The 22004-nt window shown below is 46.6% G+C and overlaps 1 protein-coding gene across 2 annotated transcripts in view; it reads left to right on the top strand.

Annotated features, from left to right (window-relative positions):
• The window catches only part of NRP2 (neuropilin 2), a 312308-nt gene that overhangs the window by 177205 nt on the left and 113099 nt on the right, over positions 1–22004 (top strand). For both annotated transcript variants that reach the window (XM_060256874.1, XM_060256875.1), the window contains exons 8-10: positions 3245–3389; positions 8569–8912; positions 16293–16437. In XM_060256874.1, coding sequence (XP_060112857.1) covers positions 3245–3389; positions 8569–8912; positions 16293–16437 — 634 coding nt within the window. The remainder of the gene's footprint in view (positions 1–3244; positions 3390–8568; positions 8913–16292; positions 16438–22004) is intronic.

Below are 22004 nucleotides of genomic sequence, written 5' to 3'. Positions count from 1 at the left end.
GTGCGGACTCTTATCTGGGAGAACCAGGTTTGATTCCCCACTCCTCCACTTGCAGCTGCTGGAATGGCCTTGGGTCAGCCGTAGCTCTGGCAGAGGTTGTCCTTGAAAGGGCAGCTGCTGTGAGAGCCCTCTCAGCCCCACCCACCTCACAGGATGTCTGTTGTGGGGGAGGAAGAGAAAGGAGATTGTGAGCTGCTCTGAGTTTCGGAGTGGAGGGCGGGATATAAATTCAATATCATCAACAACAGCAGTGATATTTGGCAAGGCCTAAACATTGTATTTCCTCGAGGATGCTTTCACGTGCTTAAGGGCTAATCAGGACTAGCCTCTTGCCCAGAGGCCCACAAAAACTTTGCCTTCTATGATCTCTCGGTGCCTCTCTTCCCACGCTTCGTGCTGGAGAATGGCTATCCCATACATTCTCGACGAGAGTAAGTTCACGGAGAGGACACTGTGCTCGTGATACATAGGCTCTGGCAAACTCCGTCTGCCCCAAGATAACTGCAGTTAATTGTTCCAAACCCAGGAAACATCTGTATTATCCCTTTAAGGCCTGGAATATCAGGGAAATGCTTTGGACCTTTAAACAGCGCCTCGTCCCGAATCCCAAGACTCCGGGATTAAGCAGTTTAACTTCTGCTTGACAGTCAGCATTAGTTAATGCACAGTCAGCATTGAGCCTAGATTCTGCATAGGGGAGAGAGTGGGGAAGGCTGAATGTGAACTCCTTGGAGACTTCTGCACTTGGCGGAGCAGAGGACGGAGTGGAATTTATTTATTTACTTGAAATAGTTGTATCCTGGCTCTCCCCAATGTGCTTGAGGTGGCTTAACAATAAAACCGGACAGTACAACACCAACAATAGACATGGCAGCCATCAGCATGCAAGCTGGCGGTTGACACCAAGCAGTATACGAGGAGGAACTAAAATGCTTGTTTATATATTTATTCATTTGATTTTTAGACCACTCTGTCCCATCTATGGGGCTCAGGGTGGTGTACAACGTTCGGGAATACAAATGGATTAGAACATAATTTCAAATACAAAAGAAGAATATAAATACCGTTCGAATACAGCAACAATCCAGACGGTGCCTAAAATCAACTTGTCCTTTCCCCAAGAGGGGAAAGTGAGTGGAAAAGAGGCCAGGTTGATTTTAAAATGTTGGTGTCCTCAACCATAGGCCTCGTAGAATACCTCTGTCTTGCGAACCCTGTGGAACTGAACTACTCAGCTCTGTGCTTGTCCAAACAAATAGGTGTATCTTCAATTGCTACTGAAAGGGAGCTGGGGTGGGGGGGAGGTGGGGTGTGGCCTTCCAACAGGTGGGCATTCCCACAGGTGGCTGGCATCTATATAGATGGCTCTCTTTCTCTTGGTCGTGGTGCACAAACACAGAAGGAGAATTGCAGATTTACCAAGGAGAATCTGCAATTGCTATATCAGTGTTTGGCCCTGGCAACATAGTAGTAGAGGTGTTCTCTGGTTTGAAACACATGGTGCATTAATCATGAGGGCCCTAATTTTTTTTTTTAAGTAGAAGGTGACGTGCCCTTGAGTAGCAATTGACTCATGGCGACCCCACGAAGTAGAATTTCATGGGTTTTTCAAGGCACAAGATGAGGTGGTGTTCACTGCCATAGGAGGTGGTGGTGGCTACAAATATAGCCAGCTTCAAGAGGGAGTTAGATAAAAATATGGAGCAGAGGTCCATCAGTGACTATTAGCCACAGTGTGTGTATATATATGCAGTATATATTATGCAGTATATATATATGGCCACTGTGTGACACAGAGTGTTGGACTGGATGGGCCATTGGCCTGATCCAACATGGCTTCTCTTATGTTCTTATGAGCAGAGGCTGTTCGCCATTGTCTTCCTCTGCAAACTCTTCCTTGGTTGTTGCCCATCTGAAGTCCTTGCTTAGTTTCCAAGATCTGATGAGATCAGACTGGTCTAGGGTATTAGGACTGCTACACAAAGAAAGTGTCTTACTTTATTTGAGAACACAAGGGTGGACCAGTTCTCCTACTCCATTGAGCAAAGCCTGAAGCTTTCACCCAATGTAAGTGGGCTTTCCTTTGGAGGACAAACCACTTAAATTCAGAGTAGAACTCCTTAGGCTAGCGGGAGTCTCCCAGGTAGATGGTTGGATCTATCCTCAAAGTCTCGAGCGCTCTAGAACTGTTTTCTTTCTTGAACTTCTTTTGGTCTTTTCTGCTTGTTCCACCCTGTTACAACAAAGACAAAGACAGAAGCAAAATTTGCTGACATTTTACCAAGTGATTAAAATAATGGATGGTGGAAGGGGGAGGGAGGAATATAAGGTCCATATGGTAATTATTGATTATGGCCATCTGGTGAGACAGCAGTTTGTTTGAATAATACTGCAACATACGTTGCACCAAATGAAGGTCTTGTGGGATTTTTTTAAAAAAATGTTTTATATCTGGGGTGTGCGCATAAAGGAAGTGAGTGGCTTGCTTCTCTTTGGAGAAACTGTTACTCTCATGGAGGAAACCACAGCACTTCACTAGTAGCAGTGATCAGATAGGAACAAGCAGCTATGAATCTGCATCAGTGCAGTTGACAAAAGGGAATAATCATTACTACGCCTACGTTGTAAATATTGAAAGCGAAGTAGGAATGCGTAAAGTCATTAGTTCAACCCATACTGCTAGTTTCTGCTTGTATGCTCTGTTTCAGGCAGATGAGAGCTAGATTGTGGGGGTTTTTTAAAAGGAGTGTTTTTGAACATCTTGTTCTCCTAGGAATTGTGCCAAGGGTGTTTCAGACTTGTCCATCCAAACTCAGAAGCGCTTTCTGTTTAATTGATTTTGTCTGAGATTGTATTTCAATTGTTTTCATAACCGAAAAGGACAAAGCGGAGGTTCCATCGGTTGTACTTAGTGGTTGCCAAATGAGAAGAAAAACACACACAGAGACACACCCTATCCTGTGCCTTTAGCAGCTGTCTGATTGGGAGAAATCAGTGGGGAGAGCAACATTACAATTTCACATCTGTAGATACATAGGCGGACGGGCTGACCTAACCTGCTATCCCCTATGTCATTACAGGCTACCACTTGGATGGGTGCCTTTAATGCTTAAGTTCCTCTTTCCCTCTTCTCATTTCACCCCTTTGCTGTTCTAATTAAGAAAGGGTAAAGTTGAATTGCTAGGATTGCCATAAGACTTTGCACACACACAAAGCTGAATTTTCGGTCCTTCTTCCTTTCTAGGTATTCCAGGCAAACACCGATGCTTCGGAAGTAGTTCTCAACAAACTCCACGCTCCCGTGTTGACTCGGTTTGTACGGATCAGGCCCCAACTCTGGCACAGCGGAATTGCCCTCCGGTTGGAGCTTTACGGCTGCCGTATCACAGGTGTGCAATTTCAAATTACTTGTCTTTGCTGATACGGATTTTCCTGCGTCTAACGCATAGTTGGAGTCTGCTTGTTGCTGCGAAAACTTTTTTAAAAATAAAATTACGTCACCTTTCCACCCGAATATGGTCCCGAAACCAGCGAACATCAAGCCATTGAAAACATTAAAACTTCACACCAGGTAGAACCCCATATCACAACTGAAATGACCTAGAACACTACTGAAAGTGGTGTGCAGGGCTCTTTTTCTAGCAGGAGCTCTTCTGCATGTTAGGTCACGCCCCCCTGATGTAGCCAACCCTCCTGGAGCTTACAGTAGGCCCTGTACTAAGAGCGCTCTAAACTCTTGGAGGATTGGCGACATCAGGGGAGCGTGGCCTAATATGCAGAGGAGCTCCTGCTAGAAAAAGAGCCCTGGTCCTATCAAATGTCTTATCATGGTGGTGTGCTCAACCGATGTCATGACTTTACAGAATGACAGGTTTGGGATGCCCCAAGACACCACCTAGTCTAGGCACACAGCCATCGCACTGCATACAGCTCTGTTGCAGCTTTTTCTCTTTTGTTCCGTAATACTGGGTGGTGTACCTAAGAATCATAGGGTTGTAAGGGGCCATATAGGTTAGCTACTTGGACTCAGTACAGGGAGTCCAAATGAAAGGATTCCCTTACAGACAGCTCTCCTTTCTCTGCTCAGAATCCTACTGGCAGGCGGAGCTTGCTCACGCTCCCCTATGCGATGGGTTCCTTTGTTGAACTGCTCTTGCTGTCAGGAAGTTTTCTCTTAATCTCTGGCTAAAATCTACCCTCCGGGAACTTAAGCCCATTAGATGTGCTCTTGGCCTGCGGAGCGGCAGAGACATGTGACAGCCATCAGGTATTGAAAGAGTTATCATGTCACCTCTCGGTCTAGTGTTCTCCGGGCTATAGTTACCCAGTTCATTAAGGCTTTCTCACGGAGGACTTTCTAAATTCCTGGCCGTCTTTGTTGCCCTCCTCCGAATCTGTCCCAATTTGTCTTCCTTTTTTTCTCAAAGTGCGATGCCCAGAACTGGGAACTGTATTCCACACAAAGTCTGACTAGCACAGAACAGAGTGGAAGGAATGATTACTTTTCGGATAGATGACGATTCTGTTAATGTGGCTTAAGAGTGCATTAGACTTTCTTGATGCTTGTGATCTACTGCATCCTTTTTACATGTAGTCAGGCCTCAGATCCAGCAGGAGCTCACAGGAGCACAGCTCCTGAACCTTTCTAATGCCCCCCTCCTCCCCACCTACCTACCTACCATTGAATAGCAGGTGCAGCTGCATAACCATCCCTGGATTAGGAGAGCGGGCAGCCAGCCAGCCAGCCACCAGGGGCTCTGCCACACCCCAGCAGCCCTCATTAACCTCTGGAGAAGCCCGCGTCACCCTTTCTCCACTTCTGATGTGATTTTGGGTGGCGGGTAACTTGCTGGCTTTTTGACCGGGGGGGGGGGGCGGCCCAGGAGAGCCCCAGGCGAGCGAGGCCTGCTTAGGCTGGCTGGATCTCTAGCCAGTCCAAGCAGGCCTCACTCGCCCAGGGCTCTCCTTTTTTGCGTTGGGTTGCTTTTAGCTGGTTGAGAGGGGCAGCATATGCTAATGAGTTGTGCTAATGAGCTCCGCCACTTATTTTTCTACAATATGACCCCTGCATGTAGTGCTACTGACAGTGCCATCCTGCTCAGGCCTACTCAGAGTCCTACTCAGGTCTATTCAGTATGGCTTAGCATTCTCTGTACCTATGAATTCAGTTCTTTTTACCTGAATGCAGAAGTTTGCATAATAGTTGAATGAGCTGGGAAGACCCCACTTCGAAAGTCCATTTAACATGGACTCGCCAGGTATGCTACAGTTCTCTCAGCCAGGATTCTCTCTGGCTCTGGTATAAACGCCTGCCCCATTCACAAGATGCCCCTTGGTTCCGGTGAAGTGTACTCATGCCATCCTCATTCTTGGATCCTGCGCTCAGCCTTAACATAATTTCGCTCCTGCAATATGGCACTAGAATATCAGGATACTGGATACAAGAAGAGCATTATGCTTTACAGGTTGAAATCTGCTGGTGATCCCTGGCCTTTAAAAGGTCTGGTTGTTCTCAACGAGGGTCAGAACTTTTTCAGTCCTGGCCCCGACCTGGCGGAATGCTCTGCCGGAAGACACCAGGGCCCTGCGGGATCTTTTACAGGCCTTGCAAAGATGTTCCACCAGGCCTTTGCCTGAGGACAGCAATGGTGGCCGGGCTGGCACCCCTCTCCCTCCCCCCTCCAAGCTAGTCTAGAAAGGAGGAATTGGTAGCACTTTATAACAGACGACATCGGGTTTGTAATCTGTTTTTAGTTTAGTTTTTAGTTTGAGAGCCAGTTTGGTGTAGTGGTTAAGTGCGCTGACTCTTATCAGAGAGAACCGGGTTTGATTCCCCCCTCCTCCACTTGCACCTGCTGGAATGGCCTTGGTCAGCCATAGCTCTGGCAGAGGTTGTCCTTGAAAGGGCAGCTGCTGTGAGAGTCCTCTCAGTTCCACCCACCTCACAGGGTGTCTGTTGTGGGGGAGGAAGGTAAAGGAGATTAAGAGCCGCTCTGAGACTCTGAGATTCGGAGTGGAGGGCAGGATATAAATCCAATATCTTCTCCTTCTTCTTCTTAACTGGTTTTAATAATTATTGTAGGCAGGGTATTTTTTGTAGCAGGCACTCCTTTGCATATTAGGTCACATACTCCTGATGTAGCCAATCCTCCTGAAGCTTACAGTAGACCCTGTACTAAGAGCCCTGTAAGCTCTTGGAGGATTGGCTAAATCAGGGGGCGTGGCCTAATATGCAAAGGAATTCCTGCTACAGAAAAAGCCCTGTATGTATTTTTACTGTTGCACATTGCCTCGAGCCCGGCTTCAGCTGGGATAAGGTGATTCATCAGATTGAATATGATGATGATGATGACGATGATGATCTGCTGTTGTAACAACAGGTGTAGCAAAGCAGGGAGCTGAATGAAATCTGAGAATCCATAGAACCTGCCCACATCTATTGTTACAGTGTCATATCAGTATAACAACATTCTAGTGCAGATTGTAAAACAAAAACTGGGAGGAGATGGTGGGGGCTGGGTCAGTGAAAACGGTCGAATTTCCACACCCCACACAGCAGCCCTCCAGGCTTCACTATGACCTTCCCCTGAGCTTTGGAGCAAAGCGGGTTTGAGAAAGACTGAAGAAAACCCAGAGAAACCTTCAAAGTTGCACAAGTGCGCCGCAGTGCGGTCGGAAGCACGGAGGGGGAAAAAGCACTTCCCAAAAGCGTTGGACTTAGGCAGATAACCTGTGTGGAAATGGCCAAGGCGAAGGGAGGCAATATAGAAGTTCTATGAATTATCCCTGGTGCCAGTCCAACCTATGCATAATCTTGTAGCGGTTCAGAGGGGGCCAGAGTCATAAGAAAGCATTAAGCTTCTGTGAGTGCCAGACAATCTCCTAGTCTGTCCCCTTTTAAAAAAAAAAAAAAAATCTCCCAAGTTTCGTGGTTGAAAAATTCATAAAAATATAAGGAAGAAGATAGAAGTACTGAATGCAAGGGAGAATTGCTGAAGCTGTTACTAGGATCTTGTTGAAAATGTCTCCGCAGAATACCCCTGAATTGCTGCACTGGCGGGAGGTGGGGGGTGTGACAGGGGACCCCCAGGAACAGCCTGAGGGGAAAATCTGCAAGAATTGCCTATTTCGGCAGCAGTGGGAACCAGCTTAATGACTGATATCGCAGATCACTCAAGAAGCTCAGCTCAGAGGGAAAGACTCTCTGGGCTCTTCTGTCCGCAGTGATCCGTAATGACAATTCATTTTTTAAAATAGAAAGATTACCAGTTTGCTCATGCAGAGCTTCACTTCGTTCATGTTCAGCCAGTCCAAACTCAGGTGCCATTTTGGTATGGGCTGACAATATTGTGAAGCCATCTCAGCTTGCTTCTTTCAATGTTGCAATAAGACTCCCGGAACTCTTGAATGCCCTGACATCTGAAAATTTGCCCTGTAGTCCATCCTGTGGTTCGAAGAATGACTCGAAACTTTGCCACTGGGGTCATAATTTATACTGCAGGCTTGCTGGAATATTTGCAGACCTGACCCCTCCCCTCCCCCTAGGGTTGCCAATTCCCAGGTGGGGGAAGGGGATCCCCAGCTTTGGAGGCCCTCCCCCTGCTTCAGAGTCATCAGAAAGCAGGGGAGAGGAGGGAAATGTCTGCTGGGCACTCCATTATGCCCTGTGGAGAACAATTCCCATAAGGTACAATGGAGAATTGATCTGCAGGTATCTGGGGCTCTGGAGAGCCTGTTTGTGGAGGTAGAGGTACCAAATTTGCAGCATAGCATCTAATACCTCTCTTCAAAAGACTTTCCAAATTTCAAAAAGACTGGACACATGGATCCAATTCTATGAGCCTCAAAAGAAGGTGCCCCTATCCTTCATTATTTCCAGTGGAGGGAAGGCATTTCAAAGGGGTGCGGTCCCTTGAAATGTGACGGCCAGAACTCCCTTTGGAGTTCAATTATGCTTGTCTCAACCTTGCTCCTGGCTCCACCCCAAAGTCTCCTGGCTCCACCCCCAAAATCCCCAGGTTATTTCTTGAATTGAACTTGGCAACCCTACCTACCCCCATTCTGCACGTCAGGGCCATGGCCTCGGGGGTATGTTACCACCATCTGAGAAGGACCTCCGAGCCAACATCTCATGTGGACTGTTTGACATTATTGCCTCCAGTTGTGTTTTATCTCTCATTTGAACGGACTTAACCGGTATTTATTTTTAAAAGAAGCCTGGAGCAGCAGCCGGGATACTGTTATAGTCCTGATGTTTTTCCATTGACTTAAGGGGCCGGGGGTGGGGTGAGGTGAGGGGCTGGGAAAGGAAAACTCATTGGAAGTACAGAGCGATTTGTATGGAGACTGCCATCACAAGGATGTACCGAGCATCCATTGCAGGGCCCCTGCAGCCCGTGAGAGCTGTTATAAAGCAAAGCACAGCTGGTTTAAGTGTTTTGACATTTCATACCTAGCAGTTAGCCGCAGTGGGATGTTACTCCTCCCGTGCTGTTTTGGTACTTACGACTTAAACCTATTATTGTGTTTTAGCCACTCATGTCCCCCACCCCTTTCTTTTCTGCACAGATTCACCCTGCTCCAATATGTTGGGGATGCTTTCCGGGCTCATCCCAGACTCCCAGATCTCTGCTTCCTCCACCAGAGAATATCCCTGGGCCCCCAGCGTCGCCCGCCTGGTCAGCAGCCGCTCGGGATGGTTCCCCCGCATACCTCCAGCGCAGCCCGGGGAGGAGTGGCTGCAAGTAGACCTGGGGGTCCCGAAGAACGTGAAAGGGGTGATCATTCAAGGAGCTCGCGGAGGGGACAGCATCAGCGAAGCCCGAGCTTTTGTGAGGAAGTTTAAAGTGGCTTATAGCTTGAATGGGAAGGACTGGGAATTCATACAAGACCCCAAGACGATGCAACCTAAGGTAGGACTTCCCGGAAGGAACAAATGTGGAACTGCTTGTTCCTCAGTGACAGGAAACAAAGTGGCTACACAGTAAATAGATCAAAGCAAAACCACTGTGTATACACAAAACAAATCAACAATAATAGAATAAAGTGTCGAAATAATTTATACAGATACCTCAAATACACAGGAAGTATTTTTCATGAGGGGATGGATTCCACAATAATTTTCAAGAAGATTCCATGGAGAATGCAATGGACCTTTTGCATTCTCCATGGAAACTTCTTGAAAATTATTGTGGAATCCATCCCCTCATGAAAAAAATACTTTCTGTGTATTTGGGGTATCTGTATATTATTTCGACACTTTATTCTATTATTGTGGATTCATTTTGTGTATACACAGTGCCTCAGTGACAGCTTTCTTTCTTTCTTTTTGGTAACGCTAACTATCTGCGTGAGAACAGAGACAGTTTTTGTAATTCTGGAGCTCAGGTCAAAAATTCCTGGATGGGGACAGAATCATTGCCACCCCCCTCAAAGCCTACCCCGGGGTCAAAGCAAGGAGTGGATCTTGTCCTGTGTGAGGTTGTGGATACAAGACACTGCTGCCACCAGGAACTGGCTGCCCAGGCCTCTGATGGACTGGACGTGAGCCTCTGCCATGTCAAGTGTCTGAAACCCAGATGGGGTGAGCGCAAGATCCCATGGCTGCTGAGCTGTTTCCTCCCCTTCCTTTGCGGGGGGAGGGTCATGAGAGATAAGGCCCAAGATAGCTGCCCCTCTTGCCCATTGGTTAAGACTGTTCCCAGTGAGAACTGCGTTCCTGGTGTTCCTGCTCAATAAAAGCCCTGAGTGCAGCCAGTTAGTACGCTGTAGAAGAAGAGACTGGATTTATACTTTGCCATTCACTACTTGAAGGAGTCTCAGAGTGACTTACAATCTCCTTTTTCTTCCTGTCTCCTGTGTGGTAGATGTGGGGGGTGGGGGAGAGAGCTCTGACAGAAACTGCTCTTGAGCAGAACAGCTCTGAGAGAACTGTGACTGACCCAAGGTCACTTCCATGGTTTCATGTGGAGGAGTGGAATCAAATCCGGCTCTCCCAGATAAGAGTCTGTGCAGTTTAACACCGCACTGTACACACGGTTTCTCCATCTCTCCTCCACCACCAAGACAATGGTATCAAGATTCCAGCACAATCTAAAACGCATCTGCTTCCAAAACCCGTTCCCTGAAACAGAAAAGCGATCACGTTCATTAGGTTCTGTAACAGACTGATATCTTTCATCTTCAAGTCCCTGAAGGGCTGTCATATAGAGGATGGTGTGGAATTGTTTTCTGTGGCCCCGGAAGGTAGGACCAGAACCAATGGGTTGAAATTAAATCAGAAGAGTTTCTGGCTCAACATTAGGAAGAACTTCCTGACCGTTAGAGCGATTCCTCACCTCCTCGGGACGTGGTGGGCTCTCCTTCCTTGGAGGTTTTTAAACAGAGGCTAGATGGCCACCTGACAGCAATGCAGATCCTGTGAATTTAGGGGGCAGATATTTGTGAGTTTCCTGCATTGTGCAGGGGATTGGACTAGATGACCCTGGAGATCCCTTTCAACTCTATGATTCTAGATGGATAAGGCTGCTGTGTTTAAAAAAGGCCTCTAGCTTGTTCCTTTGTTAGGGCAGATCACATAAAAACAATTGGTTGTCTTCTCAGCACCCCAGTCACAGTCACAGAACCTTTATTGGCATAACAACAACAGTATCAAATCAAGGAAGCGGGGGGGGGGGGGAGGTGGTTAATTAAACATTCTAAACAGACTTCTTTTCTTATAAACACAGTAAAGGAAGTTTGCCACCACTTCGATGGTTTCAGCCTTATTTGAGGCTAGTAGGCTTACTATCTTATTTTCATCAGATTTACCCTCCAGGGATTGCAATATAGGATCTAGATAGGATGCACGTAAATCACAGTAGAATCTGCAGGATAAAAGTACATGGTCTGTTCCTTCACCGGAGTCCTTCACCCAGTCACTGGAACATGGCTTTGATTAGTACACTAGGCAGTGAACTGGCATGATAGTCACTCATAAGAACTATTGGAGCACACTTGGCAAGGGGGAACCACTGCGTCTGCTGCTTTCAGCATACTGTTGCTAGAACTCTGCAGAGGCAGACAACTTGGACCCGGCTATTAATCTTTGTGAAGCATTATGCCTGGATGTGAGAGCCAGGAAAGAGGCAGACTTTGGCCAAGAAGCACATTTCATCTTATTTTCATGACAACGCCAGTTGATTCCACCAAAGAGGTCAGCTCCCTAATATTTCCCATAGATGTGCATAATGCAGAGACCACGAAGAAGAACAGGCTGCTTCCCTGCCACTGATGCTCAACTCGTTCTCCTTCGTAGGAACAGGTGCCATTTATCTTATCAGCTTATTAGTGGGAGAACTGGGCACAGGGACAGTACCAGACCTCAGATTCAGTGGGAGCTCCTATGAGAGACAGTTTAGTGTAGTGGTTAAGCACATGGACTCTTATCTGGGAGAACCAGGTTTGATTCCCCACTCCTCCACTTGCACCTGCTGGAATGGCCTTGGGTCAGCCACAGCTCTGGCAGAGGTTGTCCTTGGAAGGGCAGCTGCTGTGAGAGTAGGCTTGCCAATCCTCAGGTCCCGGCGGGGGTTCTTCCGCTTTCCCAGACTCCTTCCCGCCCCCAGTCAGCTGGCCGGCGGTGGGAAGCCCCACCCCCAGAGGACCATGTGCCTTTGTACCTCCGGAGGCTCCAGTCTCCGAATGAAAGGCTTCCTCTTGGGATGGTGTGTCTGTGTTACTTGGAAGAAGTTGGCAGCAGCTCGTGAGTAGAGCGGCCAATCCCTCGCTTCACAGTCGCCAGAAACGGGGGGGGGGGTGTGAGGAAGCATCTGCCGAGCACTTCATTATTCCCTATGTGGAGATCGATTCTCATAGGGTATAATGGGGAATTGATCTGGAGGTTTCAGGGAGTCTGGGGAAGCTGTTTTTTGAGGTAGAGGCACCAAATTTTCAGTATAGTATCTAGTGCCTCTCCCCAAAGTACCCCCCAAGTTTCAAAATGATTGGATGAGGGGGTCCAATTCTATGAGCCCCCAAAGAAGGTGCCCCTATCCTTCATTATTTCCTATGGAAGGAAGACATTTAAAAAAGTGTGCTGTCCCTTTAAATGTGATGGCCAGAACTCCCTTGGAGTTCAATTATGCTTGTCACACCCTTGTTCCTGGCTCCGCCCCCAATGTCTCCTGGCTCCACCCCCAAAGTCCCCAGATATTTCTTGAATTGGACTTGGAAACCCTATGTGAGTCCTCTCAGCCCCACCCACTTCACAGGGTGTCTGTTGTGGGGGAGGAAGATAAAGGAGATTGTGAGCCTCTCTGAGACTCTTGAGTGGAGGGCAGAATATAAATCCAATGTCATCGTCTTCTTCTGAACCTTTCTGAGAGTTCCACCTCCTCCTTCTGAGAGTTTCACCTCCTTGTCCATTGAATAGTAGGTGCAGCTGTATAAACAATCCCTGGATGAGATCCACAACCTATTTTTCTACAAAGTGACCGCTGTTTTTAGTATCACGCCAATGCACCATCCCACTTCCAGAGTGAAACCGGAAGTGACATCATCACATTGAGGCAACTGCTCTAGGGAGGTTTCTACAGCATTGCGCCACCACAATGATGTTGCTTCTGGTTTCATGTTGGAACCAGTATTCCTTCTAAGTGTGAGCTAGTTCATAATTAGTTAGTGTGAGCTAGTTCACAGTTTTTTAGCCTCCGGCTCACGCATTTTTGTTGCAGCTCAGGAAAAAAGTCCCTAGAGCAAACTAATTTAAACAGGAGCTCACAACTTTAATGCCAGTAGCTCACAAAGTAGAATTTTTGCTCACAAGACTTCACAGCTTAGAGGGAACATTGGTTGGAAATAACATTGCACATTGATGTCACCAGAGGGTTTTTTTGTAGGAAAAAACCACACGGAACCCATTTGCATGTTAGGCCTCACCCCTGATGTCACCATTGTTTCACACAGGGCTTTTTGTAGAAAAAGCACAGTAGGAACACATTTGCATATTAGGCCACACCCCCTGCACCAAGCCAGCAGGAACTGCATTTCTAAGTGTTCCTGCCCCCCCCCAAGCCCCTGATGCCACTCTGAGCACCACCTCCCCCCATTTTCTTCCCATCAGCTGTGCAAGTGGTAGTGAGGAACTGGGGGGCGGGGGCCTTGCCGCAGGCCAGGAGTTGTCCCATTATAGCAAGAGACCTGGCCCCCTTTGCGCAGATATAATCCTGACTCCACCAAGCAAAGAGCAAAAGAGCTGGAGGAGGAATCTTTTGAGATTCCTTTTGGAGTTTGAATTAAGTGGAAATTATACAGATACAGCTCCCTCCACTCAAGGGACACACATTGCCCTCCTCAAGCTGGGTGGGGCTGCTGCCAAAAATTAGCTCTGAAAAGTGCAGGAATATACTCTGCAAAGGCTCAAAACTCAGTAGATGTGATTCTACAATAGACCACTTGAACAACTTAAGATATGGGATAACAGCCCATTTGTTTTCTCTTTTTAAATTTATTGTTGCAGAGATGTGAAGAGGGGTGGGGGGGGGACAGAAACTGTATTAAAACAACAGATGTTAATTGTAAAATTTCCATTGATTGTGTATACAAAAACATAGTATTTAATTATCATAAACCCTCAGAATTTACAGGTGCCTGTTGTAGAGAGAGGAAGGGAAGGCAGTTGTAAGCCACTTTGAGACTCCTTAAGGTGGAGAAAAGTGGGGTATAAAACCCAACTCTTACAATGAAGAGTAGCAGTCTCTAATCTGGAGAACCGAGTCTGATTCCCTCACTCCTCCACATGAAGCCTGCTGGGCAACCTTGAGCCAGTCACTATTCTCTCAGAACTCTCTCAGCCCCACTTACCTCACAAGGAGCCTATTGCGGGGAGAAAGGAATGCAGTTGCTAGCCACTTTGAGACCCCTTGAGATAGAGAAAAGCAGGGTATAAAAACCTCCTCCTCTTCTTCTAAGAGTCTTGTTGAACTGATCAGAATTCCCCCCCTCCCCCTGCCAAAAAAAAAGTACAAGCAAGCCATGCATTGAGCGATGCCCTTGTAGGGTTCCAAGCGAGTGAACATACGCACCTTATATGATGGAAGAACGTACGCACCATGTGTGAGGGAGCGTTTGAGGAAAAAGAATGTTCTGCTTCATTTCTCTCTGTGTGACCAGTCTTATCTGCTGGCTGAACTCTCGCATCCTTGTAATAAGCTTAATCCAACAAATCAGGAGGGCTTGAAGATCTAATTCCTACAAAAACACAAGGCTGCGTTCCTGAGGGCTTACTCCTCGAATTGGTACAAGCGGCTTCAAAGAAAGATGGCTTTTGGACTTCTCTGGAAATTTGCGGGGAGAGGGCAAGAGAGGGGAGCATTAAGTACGGAAAGCCAGAAGCTGATTGTGTTTATATAAGGAAGAAAAGCTGGATCAGGTCTGAGTCTGCCTATCTGGGATCAGGATCTGGTTAAGAGGATGCACGTTTTGCGCCAGAGCATGCTAGAGAGGTTGAATGAGGGGAAAAAACACTGTCTAGGCTTGATGCAAAGCAGAGCTTTTTTTGTAGCAGGAACTCCTTTGCCTATTAGGCCGCACGCCCCTGATGTAGCCAATCCTCCTGGAGCTTACAGCAGGCCCTGTACAAAGAGCCCTGTAAGCTCTCGGAGGATTGGCTACATCAGGGGGGTGTGGCCTAATAGGCAAAGGAGTTCCTGGTACAAAAAAAAAGTCCTGTTGCAAAGTTACACTGCGTGATTTTGGAGCCTGGGCAGCCAATCCAGATCAAAAATTATTAAAGGTAACCCTCTAAGCCCTGGGGTTACCCAGCATGGATACCCTTCCTGCACCCACCCAGTGTTTTTATTAAGTGGGTGAGGCTAGTTGGGACTTTCCCCCAGGGAGGCTTGTGATTGGCTGCGCAGATTAAAAGGAATCCTATTACACAGAGCTTCTGCCTGAGGTGTTGAAGAATTCCTATTAGCATTGGATGTAACCTTGATCCCTGACATTGTGTGTTTGGCTCCCATTCCCGGTGGCAGCCATTTTGTGATTGGCTCCGCCTCCTGTGGCAGCCATTTTGAGATTGCGCCCACCACCCTCTGTCAGAATTTCAAAGGTGCCCAAAGGGACTCTAAGCTTTATCATTATGAGTACATTACTGTAGGAATTGTTCTTCCCTGGTCCTTCTTTTTACAGCCGGCCTCTGCAAAGCACAGACCATGACTAAGCTGTGGGGCAAGTTTCCCCACAAAATAAACTATCAGCATATTTTTGTGGGATATACCCTTCTCAAATGGAGCTGGAGTCAAGAGTGTGCATAACTCGTTGTGCTGCTTTTGTTGCATTCTGTCTTCACCAGACAAGCCAATGTGGACTATAATTAAATTAGCACCGTCTGGCCAGCATTCAGTTTTGAGCAGGAACGCAGTTCAGACTGGCTTGGTGTCAGGGGGTGTGGCATAATATGCAAATGAATTCCTGCTGGGCTTTTTCTTCAAAAAAGCACTATGTCAAACAATGGTGACATAAGAGGGTGTGGCCTAATATTCAAATAAGTTCCTGCTGGGCTTTTTCTACCAAAAAAGCCCTGGAGACTAATATAGTCAAGAGGATGTCATTGGTTATCTAGTTGCCAGCAACTGCAGAATTCAGCTTAATAAACCTTCAGGGAAAGGCAGTTTCCAGATTTCCAGGGCAGCATGGTTGTGTCGCTCATTTATGCATTTAAGATCAGGAGATGTTTCCCTGATACTCCAAGTCAACCCTGGTGCTGATGTCACCTGCTGGGTTTTGGCCTTCTCTCAGAGGCAGCAACGATGGCACTAAATCTTCCTCTTTTTTTATGGCAGTCTCTCAGACGCTTTTGAAGAGTTCTCACTCTCTCCACCCTTTCTCAGCTCAGCCTGATGACAGAATACTACGCCTGGACATATAAATAACGCAGACTTCAGAGTAGTTTGATTTGGGCTTTAAAATACCTGAGCCTGAGGGAAAGCGTTTGTGCCATATGAAAACCATCCAATCAGGGTTTAAAAAAAAAACCCAGATAGAGTCGGTTCCATTAGATATATCATCTTGACTTACCCCATGATTGCCAGTAAGTTTTTTTTTCCAGGATTTCTTTCTTCGCGTCTTCCAGCAGTTTATTTTGTAGCAGTCCACATTCGGGTTGTTCTTAATTTATTTCAGCAGGCATTGCTGCGGCTCGGTAAAACACAGGGTCGAAAGGACATGTTGCAGTCCTGTTTTAGTGTGCTGCGTTAAGCCAGGGAGGTTGATACTGACCTGCTTCGTACTTCACATCTTCTCTCTCTCAGATATTCGAAGGAAACATGCACTACGACACCCCCGACGTCCGAAGGTTTGATCCTGTCCCAGCACAATACATCAGGGTTCATCCCGAAAGATGGTCTCCAGCAGGAATCGGGATGCGCTTGGAGGTGCTGGGGTGCGACTGGACAGGTAAGGCTTCTGCGAATAAGTGGACTACTCCAGACATAGGAATATACCACCTTTGGGCAGAGGCAGTGGTCAGTAGAACAAGTAGTCTGCATGTAGAAGATTCTGGGTTTCATGACTGGCATCTCCAGAAAGCATACCATGTAGCAGGAGTTAGATCATAGAATCATAGAGTTGGAAGGGACCTCCAGGGTCATCTAGTCCAACCCTTTGCACAATGCAGGAAACTCACAAACATCTAGGTACCTCCCCCTAAATTTCCGCCCTAGGCACCTCCCCCTAAATTTCCCTACCTCAAAAAAGAGGAGAAGGAGGGAGAGGGACAGTGGCTCAGTGGTAGAGCACATGCTTGGTAAGCAGAAGGTCCCAGGTTCAATCCCCAGCATCTCCAACTAAAAAGGGTCCAGGCAAGTAGGCATGAAAAACCTCAGCTTGAGACCCTGGAGAGCTGCTGCTGGTCTGAGGGTCTGATGGACTTTGATGGACTGAGGGTCTGATTCAATATAAGGCAGCTTCATATGTTCTGATTTGCTGAACTGTCCTGCTACATCATTTTATTATACTGTCCTGCCAGACCATTTTGTTTACTGAATATTGTAATTTGATTTTTTATTATTATGTTGTTGTGATTGTATTGTGGTTTTATTATTTATGTTGTACTCCGCTCTGAGCCCCTGCGGGGGAATGGGCAGGATATAAATAAACTACTACTACTACTACTACTACTACTACTACTACTACTACTACTACTACTACTACTAATAATAATAATAATAATAATAATAATAATAATAATAATAATGTTCATATGTTCAAGAGGAGCTGCCTGTTGAAATAGATAATCCTGGTCGATACTGTGTTGGTATAAGGGGGATACCTGTAGGCACCAGAGTGCCCCCCAAGCAGGCCCAGAGACAGGGTTTGGGACGCCCTAGGCACCTTCCCCCCTGCCCGTGGACTCCCCCTCCTGTCCCCGAGGTTTACAAAGCCCTCAGTGTGTCCCAGCCCAGGGAGGGTGGCAGGCTGGGTGGAAAGAGAGACCACCTGGTGCTCTTGCGCAAACTTGTGAGCCTCCCTGCCCACCTGCCTCATGCCGACAATTGAGGGAGGGGCTTGGAGGCGGGTGCCTGGCAGGCCTCCATGGGGGAGGGGTCCAGCGGCCTTTCCCAGCCCAGAGCTGGCACCCTTAACATCAGTAAAGGTAAAGGTAGTCCCCATGCAGGCACCAGTCGTTTCTGACTCTGGGGTGACATCACATCACAACATTATCATGGCAGACTTTTTACGGGGTGGTTTGCCATTGCCTTCCCCAGTCATCTACACTTTCCCCCCAGCAAGCTGGGGACTCATTTTACCAATCTCTGAAGGATGAAAGGCTGAGTCAACCTGAACCCAGCTTCTGCCATGATCGAACTCAGGTCGTGAGCAGAGAGCTCAGACTTCAGTACTGCAGCTTTACTATGGGGCTCCCCTATCCTTCACATCAACTTATGTTTAAATAAGTATTACAGAACTATTTAAATTGTTGTTATTTTAAACTATTTAAATTGGGGTTTGGAGCTTTGTTGTAATTTCACTCAATTTTAAAAACTGTGTACAAAATGTTGGCTCATCTAACAGACTGTATGGAGAAACCTGTAAATGAACAGATTTCAGTATTCTCAACATGGATAGAATGTTAGGGTCTTTTTAAAAAAATTAATAGAACTTGGGGAACATACTTCACATAAAACATTGTCCTGGTTTGGCATTCTCTGGCTACAAACACTGGGTCCAGTCCCAGAATTCTGACATTTCCAAATGGAGCAGTCTCGGCTTCAGACACTCAACCACAAACTGAGCGCTGTATTTGTCTGTCTATCTGTAGTTAAGGGAGCATCTGGTAAATCTATCCTAGTTTGGACATCTCTCTGGTAGATGCCACATGACATCTTAACACCAGACTGTCTTTGCCCCCAGAGAACCTACTGAATAATTTAAAAAACTGGTAGAGAGAATGACACAGATTTACAGAGGCAGTGCAGACTTTAAACGGAGGAGTTATTGTTCTTCTGTGGACTGCAGAGTGTGAGTTTCACATCTGAGAGTTCTTGAGATATGGTTCCAATACTTCTCAGCCCAGGGAACCTACATCTTACCCACACAATTTTATTATGTGAAATTCTCATCTTTGCTCAGCTATAAACTATGGAAGCTGAATTTAGCCCTCTAGCTTCTAGTGCTTATCTGACATGACAGAAGCCCAAAGGACAATATAACTGCAGCAGAAAAATCTCCTTTTTTTGTTGTTGTTGACTATTAGGGCCAAAAGCTGCTCTTTCTCTGTTATTTTGTTAAGATGTCCTTCACTTCCAATCTGCTTTCCAGATGGCTGTGGCAGAACCTCTTGATTTCCATTTAGAAACCGCATCTGTAAAAAGCGTTTTCGAACGGGCTGCCGTGAGGAGCTCAAAACAAAACAGTCCACGCCTAGCCTTTCATCAGATTGTTATTACCCTCTCAATAAATATCCTGTACGAGATAACCTACTGTAAGGATCCATCATCGAATTATAACACGACAACGGCAACAAAACATAATAACAGGAGACTTAAAAGCTTGAAGCACGTATCCATAATTTGCCTGGCACACAGTTTCAGAAGATTAGACTTCCTCTTTGGAAATTTTACCATCAAGTGGAAGTCTACTTGAGTGCTTTTACTTATCCTACTGGGAATGTCTGCACCACAAACCCAAACTTGACGTGAATATCAAGGCTTCTCTCTTCTCACTCAGGGGACCATGTGGGCTCTTCCCATTCTATCAACATGCCTTCCCCATGGCAGACTGGAAAGTCATCATGTGGTCTAGACTATCCACATGAGATCTGCATGTGTGTCTTTTGCCAATCCAAGGTGGATCTTGTCCAGGGAGGAAGGGGGATTTGGGCAGTTACTACAAGTCACCAGTGCTATAGGAAAACAAGCCGATTGCTCACAGTTGCTTATCATGGAGATAGAGAAGCTTCAAAAATAGAAGGGAAGGGTAGGGGTCCTATCAGCAGGGCTTTTTTTGAACAGAAACGCAGTTCTGGCTGGCTTGTTGTGTGGCCTAATATGTAAATTAGTTAATGCTGAACTTTTTCTACAAAAAAAAGTCCTGTGTGAAACAATGGTGGTGTTAGGGGGTATGGTCTAATATGCAAATAAGTTCCTGCTAGGCTTTTTGCACAAAAAAAAGCCCTGCCTATGTTGTATGAATTTTCCATGAGCTTTTTCTCAGAGGTGAATTATGCAATACATTTCTTTACTCATTTGCACTACTTTTCCTGTTTTCCCTGCAAGAATTTCTTTAAAAAAATAGAGAAAGGGCGTTTTCGCACTGACCTTAATCAGCAGCGATGCCCCTCTTCACCACGCAGGATCGGCGTGGATTTCGTACTAATTGCCGCGGAGCACCCGGAAGAGCCGGAAAGTCCCACAGCTTTCGCGGCGCAAATGGAAACTGGTTTTTGGCGGTTTCCGTTTGCGCCGCAAAAGCTGCGGGACTTTCCGGCTCTTCCGGGTGCTCCGCGGCAATTAGTGCGAAATCCGCGCCGATCCTGCACGGTGAAGAGGGGTGTCGCTGCTGATTAAGGTCAGTGCGAAAACGCCCGAAGAGACCAAACAGGTTATTTATTTATTTATTATTTATTTCTCGCATTTATATCCCACCCTCCCCGCTGAAGCAGGATCAGGGTGGCTAACAACAAAAGGCACCATGGTGAGAGGAAGTGTTCAGGACTCCCGTCTCCCCTTCCTGTGGTTTTGTTTTGCAAAAACCATTGGAGGGGCTTATTTCACCAATTTTGCTGCTCTGAAAGTGCAGATACTTTTCTTGGAGCAGCACAACTTTTGCATGAGAATTCGAGAAGCAGTTCCCCACAGCTGTTGCGTGGCTGTGGGGAATGCAGGCAAACTAGAGTAAATGAGCAAAGAAACTTACCGTTTAGTTTGCCTCTTAGTCAACCAGTGGCCAGTGCTTTCAAGGAAAGACCCATCTCATGGTATGAGGACAATTTATTTTTTCAGTGAACATATTCAGGGGTCAGTTTGGATTCCAGATCCCGAAACTGTTCTAGGTGCCGCTGTGCAACCAGGCCACACTTCAGCTTTGTTTATTGATTGACGAGCCTTATTGAATGATTGAGACATTTAACAGACCATCAGCGGTGTTGCACATAGATGAAGTCCCCTTCTTCCCAAACAAAGGACTTCCCAAATGACAGAGGCGCAGAAGAGTTGATGTGCAGATCTCTTTTATTGTTTTTTCACATTAATGTGGGGAGGAGAAAACAAACCATACACCCCGTTCTTCTCTGAAATTCTTCCCCATACTCACAACATCTTTTACCTTCCTGTAAACAAAGGCCAACTCACAGATTGGCAACACCGGTCTTCGCCTTTGACATTCTGATTACATTCATATCCCAACTTAGAAGTGAGAGATAAATAGATATCACCCGGGGGGCCGCTAATCTGGACCCCCATGCCCCACTTCCCCATACTTCATACCTACGGTTTTGCCCCCTTCCCTGTTCGACACCAGTGTAGGCCTCCTGGCCTAATTCCAGGATGAGTAAGCGCAGAGCTCCTGCTGTAGCAGGGAGATTTGACCTTCTCCAAGAGATAGGGTCCCGGTGACTCCTGGAGGTAGAAAGATAGCTTACTTTCCACCGAAAGATGTTTACAGAACAAAATGAAGATGAGTCTCTGCTAAAGGGGAGACTTCCTCTCATATCTAACAGTAGCTCATTGTTCTTGGTTAGGACTTTGGAACCAAAATCATAGAAAAGGCCCTATAATACTTTTAAAGTGAGCTCAGCAAAGATAACACTGCAAATGATACTTTGAACACATATATAATACTTTGTTAAGGCAGGTTAGTGCAAATGATCAAGATTAGTACAATTCTATTTGGCACTCTGTCCATGCTCTAATACAAATCGGAATCTACGTCCAACAGAGGTAATGTGTGTCCTTGCACTTTTATATGAGGAATTTGTTTCTGAATATGAGAAGGAATTCTTGGAGCAACCCTAATAAAAGAGGGGATTGGATAAGCATATGGAGCAGAGGTCCATCAGTGCCTATTAGCCACAGCGTATTGTTGGAACTCTCAGTGATGCTCTGTATTCTTGGTGCTTGAGGGGGCACAGTGGGAGGGCTTCTAGCTCCACTGGTGGACCTCCTGATGGCACTTGGGGGTTTTTGGCCACTGCGTGACACAGAGTGTTGGACTGGATGGGCCATTGGCCTGATCCAACATGGCTTCTCTTACGTTCTTAAGCTAGGATCAGGACCGAATTCACTGTTTATAGCTAGTGGGCAGGGGGAAGAAACTGAAGCAGTAGGTCAACAGCTGGCTTGTTTCAAGGACCTGCCAGCGATTTTTTTCCCCCCAGCTCTGAAGATTGAAGAACATTTGCTTGTGACTGGTCTTCCCTCCTTTGAACTTGCAAACATCTGGTTTCCATTCTTCAGCAGCTTTGAAACAGGACTGCAGATGCTGTTGCGGTATATACCCTTCCTGGCGGGAGTGAAGCTGTCCTT

This window comes from Heteronotia binoei, chromosome 16, assembly GCF_032191835.1.
Source record: "Heteronotia binoei isolate CCM8104 ecotype False Entrance Well chromosome 16, APGP_CSIRO_Hbin_v1, whole genome shotgun sequence".
Classification (NCBI taxonomy): domain Eukaryota; kingdom Metazoa; phylum Chordata; class Lepidosauria; order Squamata; family Gekkonidae; genus Heteronotia; species Heteronotia binoei.
The sequence above is the reverse complement of the archived record's forward strand: the minus strand, read 5'-3'. Positions and strand labels throughout refer to the sequence as shown.